This window comes from Panthera onca, chromosome A3 (genome assembly GCF_046562875.1).
Source record: "Panthera onca isolate mPanOnc1 chromosome A3, mPanOnc1 haplotype 2, whole genome shotgun sequence".
Lineage (NCBI taxonomy): Eukaryota > Metazoa > Chordata > Mammalia > Carnivora > Felidae > Panthera > Panthera onca.
The window spans coordinates 110,572,532-110,576,813 of NC_138341.1; the positions used below are offsets into that span (position 1 = coordinate 110,572,532).

Consider the following 4,282-nt stretch of genomic DNA (forward strand, 5'->3'; position numbering starts at 1 on the left):
GAAACTACACTTTTTCTAACAGCGATCTGTTGCTGTTTCACTTGCAGGGGGAGTGTGGCCGTGGACCTTCTGAAACTGCTCGGGTAAGTGAGTGACCGCATGTTTTGGGAAAGATGAATTAGGCCGTCTTGATTCCCAAAAGGGTTTTGGATCCAGGAATGGCCGAGAAATAGGTAGAAGATTCTGTTTGTTGGCGGCTTTTGTGTTTTGCGGTCATTCTGTGGCGGTGGGCTCCCAGGAGTCCCTGGCCCGCGGGGTCCCCAGCACTGCCAAGTTCCTCAGCCACACAGGCAGAGGCAGGCCTGCTGGGTCCTCGGCAGCTCGGCCACCTCTTCTGCGCACGAGTGGCCTCCGGTGGCCTGGAGTCCAGCTCCTCGGAAACGTGAAAGCCCTTCAGCTGCGAGGCCCCAAACCCAGCCCTCGGGTCGCGGTTCAAGCCTCCCTCCAGAGGTAGGGAAGTCATTCCCCCGCCACTGGCCGCCTCCCCTTCCTCTGGTTCCCTGTCAGCACCCCCGTCGTTTGGTTCCTTTGAAATGTTCCTGGTAAGGCCACCTGCTACAGGCCCCCAGCTCTGTTTGGAGCGGGAAGCTAGGGTCTGTTTCCCTCTCTCTCGTTCGCCAGCCGGTGCAGGACTTCGGCTGCGGGAACGGCGCGCCCCGAACCCCGGCCCTCCCGATCGGAATTGCCCGGAGACGCAGGCCCCGCCAGGCGCGACCCTCGGGGTTCCCCCAGCGCCCTCCTTCCCGTTTCTGAAAACGAGACGCCAGACGAGTTGCAGGGGGAGAAAATTCTGCTTTATTTTATTTCATTATTTCTGGGGGTGGCTGCGGAGGGGCGAGGGGCGCGCTGCGCCGCTGTCCGGGCCGTCGGCTCAGCGCTGGGAGAAGGCGGCCTCGGCGTCACAGGCGGGGTCGGCGCGGCAGCCGTCTGGAAGGACAGCGGGTCAGGGGTCGCCCTGCGCGGTCCCCTCTGGGTCCCGGGTCCTCGGCCTCTGCCCCCCTCCGCGCCCCCGGCCTCGGCTCACCCGGGCTGCAGCAGACGCCCGCAGCGGCGCAGCGGCCCCGGGTGCCACGCCCACTGGGATTTCCGCACCAGCAGCACCTGGACTCCGCCCCCGGGGCCGCGCCCACCGGGACCTCCGCACCGCCCCCACCTGGACCCCGGCCCCGCCACCGCCGCCCCCGGGCAGCCCCGGCAGCGCACCGTCGTTGCAGCAGATGCCCGCGGCGGCGCAGCGGCCCCCGCTCCCGCACGGCTTGTGGCCCGACTGGCAGGGCGACGGCAGGTAGTTCTCCTCCTGGCAGCGCAGCGCCTCGGCCGTGCCCACGAAGCAGCCCAGCTCGTCGCCGCAGCAGATGCTGGGCCCGAAGCAGCGCCCTTTGCCCCCGGGGCCGCAGGGGAGGCACTGGCGGGAAGGCGGAGGGTGAGCGCAGGCCCTGCGAGGCCGGGGGCCCGGGCTCGGGGTATGCAGCCCCCCCCCCCCGGGCGGGGGCGCACGTCCACTAAACCCCCTGGGGCCCCGGCGGGGCGGGCAGGAGCGGTGGGTCGCGGCGAAGGCTCACCTGGCGCACGTCGAGGTCCAGCGCGGCCCTCTTGCCGCCCAGGGGGCAGTTCTGGATGTAGCAGGCGGAGGTCAGCGCCAGGAGGCCGAGCAGGCAGCAGGCGAGGCCGGAGCCGGCCATGGTGTGGACACACTGGGTCGGGGGCGGCGGCTGCGGCGGCGACTCTCCCACCGGCCTTTTTATGGCTGGGGCCGCAGCAGGCGGAGCCCTGTCTAAGAGGGCCGCCGTATGACTGGTCACAGCGGGTCACTGCGGGTCAGGCCCCGGGCGCCCGGCGCGCCCCCTCATTTGCAGGGGCCTGGCCCTGTCACGGTCACCGCCTCGGCTAATGGACTGGGGGCAGGGGAGGCAGACAGTGAGGCCGTGCGGGGGAGGGTGGCCTGTGCGGTGACCTAGGGTGGGACAGGGAGTATGGGGGTCTGCGGCCCAACCAAGGACTGTGTAGCTCGTCTCCCAATACCTGGTGGATGGGTTACAGGGCAGACCCTTGGACCCCGCCAGGCTCCCCATCTGCCCTCTGCCCAGGCTGCAACACATCCTGTTTCCTCTGTTCCCGAGGTCCCCGATTGCTGAGCCCAAATTTCCAGGAACCCACTTCCACCCTCCCACCAGCACCCGCTTCCCTGCACCTGGAACTTGTATAGGGAAAGGCCTTTATTTTCTCTAACTTCTAACCGAAATTTAGCCTTTGCTTCAACCATGAGGTGGGCAAAGAACAAGTGGGATTTGCAACGCATGTGGCTTTGTCACAAATCAAAATGACAGATATTCTCCTATCACATTACAGCTATTGCAAATGTCTCCAAACATTGTTTAGACTCATCATCACTTTGAAATTATGGCAGTTACTGGACGTTATCTAATGCTGCATTTATGTATTTATATTTTTAATATATATTTTAATTTTTTTATATCTAATGCTTTAAATAAGCATTGTGACTGTATCACAAATTTGTTTTAACGTTTTGATATCTGAATATAAATATACTTGGTTTCTTTTGTAATCCTATGTCTTTTGTTTTATGCATTTAAAAAGAGTGCTTTTTTTTTGCATTTTTAATATATCTTAAAATGAAAATAATTACAGATAAAGACAGACCGCCACAGTGGAAGGGATGTTGGTCAATGTCATGAACAAGGAGATGCTCAGAACCAATCCTTCTAGAAGGGACCTGCGGGGGGTGGGGACCTGGGTGGCTGAGTTGGTTAAGAAATGGACTCTTGATTTTGGCTCAGGTCATGATCTCACAGATCATGAGTTCAAGCCCTGCATCAGGTTCTACGCTGACAGTGGGAGCCTGCTTGGGAGTCTCTTTCCCTCTCTCTGCCCCTCCCCTGCTCATGCTCTCTCTCTCAAAATAAATAAATAAACTTAAAAATAAATAAATAAGAAAGAAAGGACCTGCTGGGGCACCTGGCTGGCTCAGGCTAATGAGCATGCAATTCTTGATATCAGGGTGGTGAGTTTGAGCCCCACGTTGGGTGTAGAGATTACATATATATATATATATATATATATATATATATATATATATATCTTTAAAAAAAAAAAAAAAAAGAAGGGAATTAGGGGCGCCTGAGTGGCTCAGTCGGTTGAACGTCTGACTTTTGATTTCCTCTCAGGTCATGATCTCTCGGTTTGTGAGTTTGAGCCCCATATGGGGCTCTAAGCCTGCTTGGGATTCTCTGTCTCTCTCTCTCTCTGCCCCCATCCCAATCACTCTCTATCTCTCTCTCTCAAGATAAATAAATAAACCTTAAAAAAAAAAAGAAGAAGAAGAAGGGACTTGCCACCCAGCTGCTGGGAGTGTGGTCAGCAGACAGCCTTTGGTGGCCACCCATCCAGGGCCTGTCTCAGCTGCAGAGAGCTGCCTGGCCCAAGGTCACACCCTTCCCTGGTGGCCCATATCCAATAACTGGTCCATTTTGGCCGAATGCCGGGCAACTATGAAGGACTATTTCGGTTCCGTAACTCTCCATAAGGTCAACTGAGGCCTGCATACAAGTTCTCCCTCTACCTAATCCTGTTTTGACCCCTTCCCTCCCACAGGTGTGGGTCCCGAGGGCCCCTGGTAACGAACACCCAGCATGTTGGACGCCATCTCAGAGGGCTCCCTGGGAAGCCCAACTTGCCACTGCACAGAGGAAATGAGGCCAGTGTCAGAGCAGATTCAGTGGGCTCAGGCTCTACACGTAGGCTAGGATGGCCCCAGCCGCTCCGTCACTCTTGTGGACCCTCCTCAAAAAGGGTGCTGAGGCTGCTGGGGCTGCGCGGGTCACAGCGCCCGGCTGGCCCCGAGACACTTGTCAGCTGCCTGGCATGAAGAGCTGGTCAGGCTGACCTCATTACAGTCAGCGGCCAATCCTGTTTCTCACCCAAATCAGCCCATCGGTATTGCCGGGCTAGAAGGCCAAGGGCTTGACCCTGGAGGCAGCCCCAGAAGGGCCTCCTGCCTGTCCTTTGGGCACCCTGACCTCACCCAAGTTAACACATGCACATAAACTGCCCTTGCATAAAGGCCCCCCAGGGCTGGCATTCCTTCAGCTCATCAAGGCCTCCTCCTCCGAAGATGCACACGGTCCCAGCGCGGATGCCTGAAACACTGGCGAACCAAACGGACAAAACTCCCCGCTCTCAGGGGCTTATATTCTAGCAGAGGAGGGGAGGCATTAAACAATAACCCTATTTCAGCAGGTTAGGAGGTAGCGAGTGCAGTAGA

At 58.2% G+C, this 4,282-nt stretch overlaps 1 protein-coding gene across 1 annotated transcript; it reads right to left on the reverse strand.

The window, feature by feature from the left end:
- Window positions 1-789: 789 nt before the first annotated feature.
- On the reverse strand, window positions 790-1,756 carry OXT (oxytocin/neurophysin I prepropeptide). Its single transcript, XM_060613787.2, has 3 exons — window positions 1,563-1,756; window positions 1,204-1,405; window positions 790-927 (listed from the first exon to the last, which is right to left on the reverse strand). Exons 1-3 carry the CDS (start codon window positions 1,680-1,682, stop codon window positions 872-874), a joined length of 378 nt encoding a protein of 125 aa, XP_060469770.1. The 5' UTR covers window positions 1,683-1,756; the 3' UTR covers window positions 790-871.
- Between the last annotated feature and the right edge of the window lie 2,526 nt (window positions 1,757-4,282).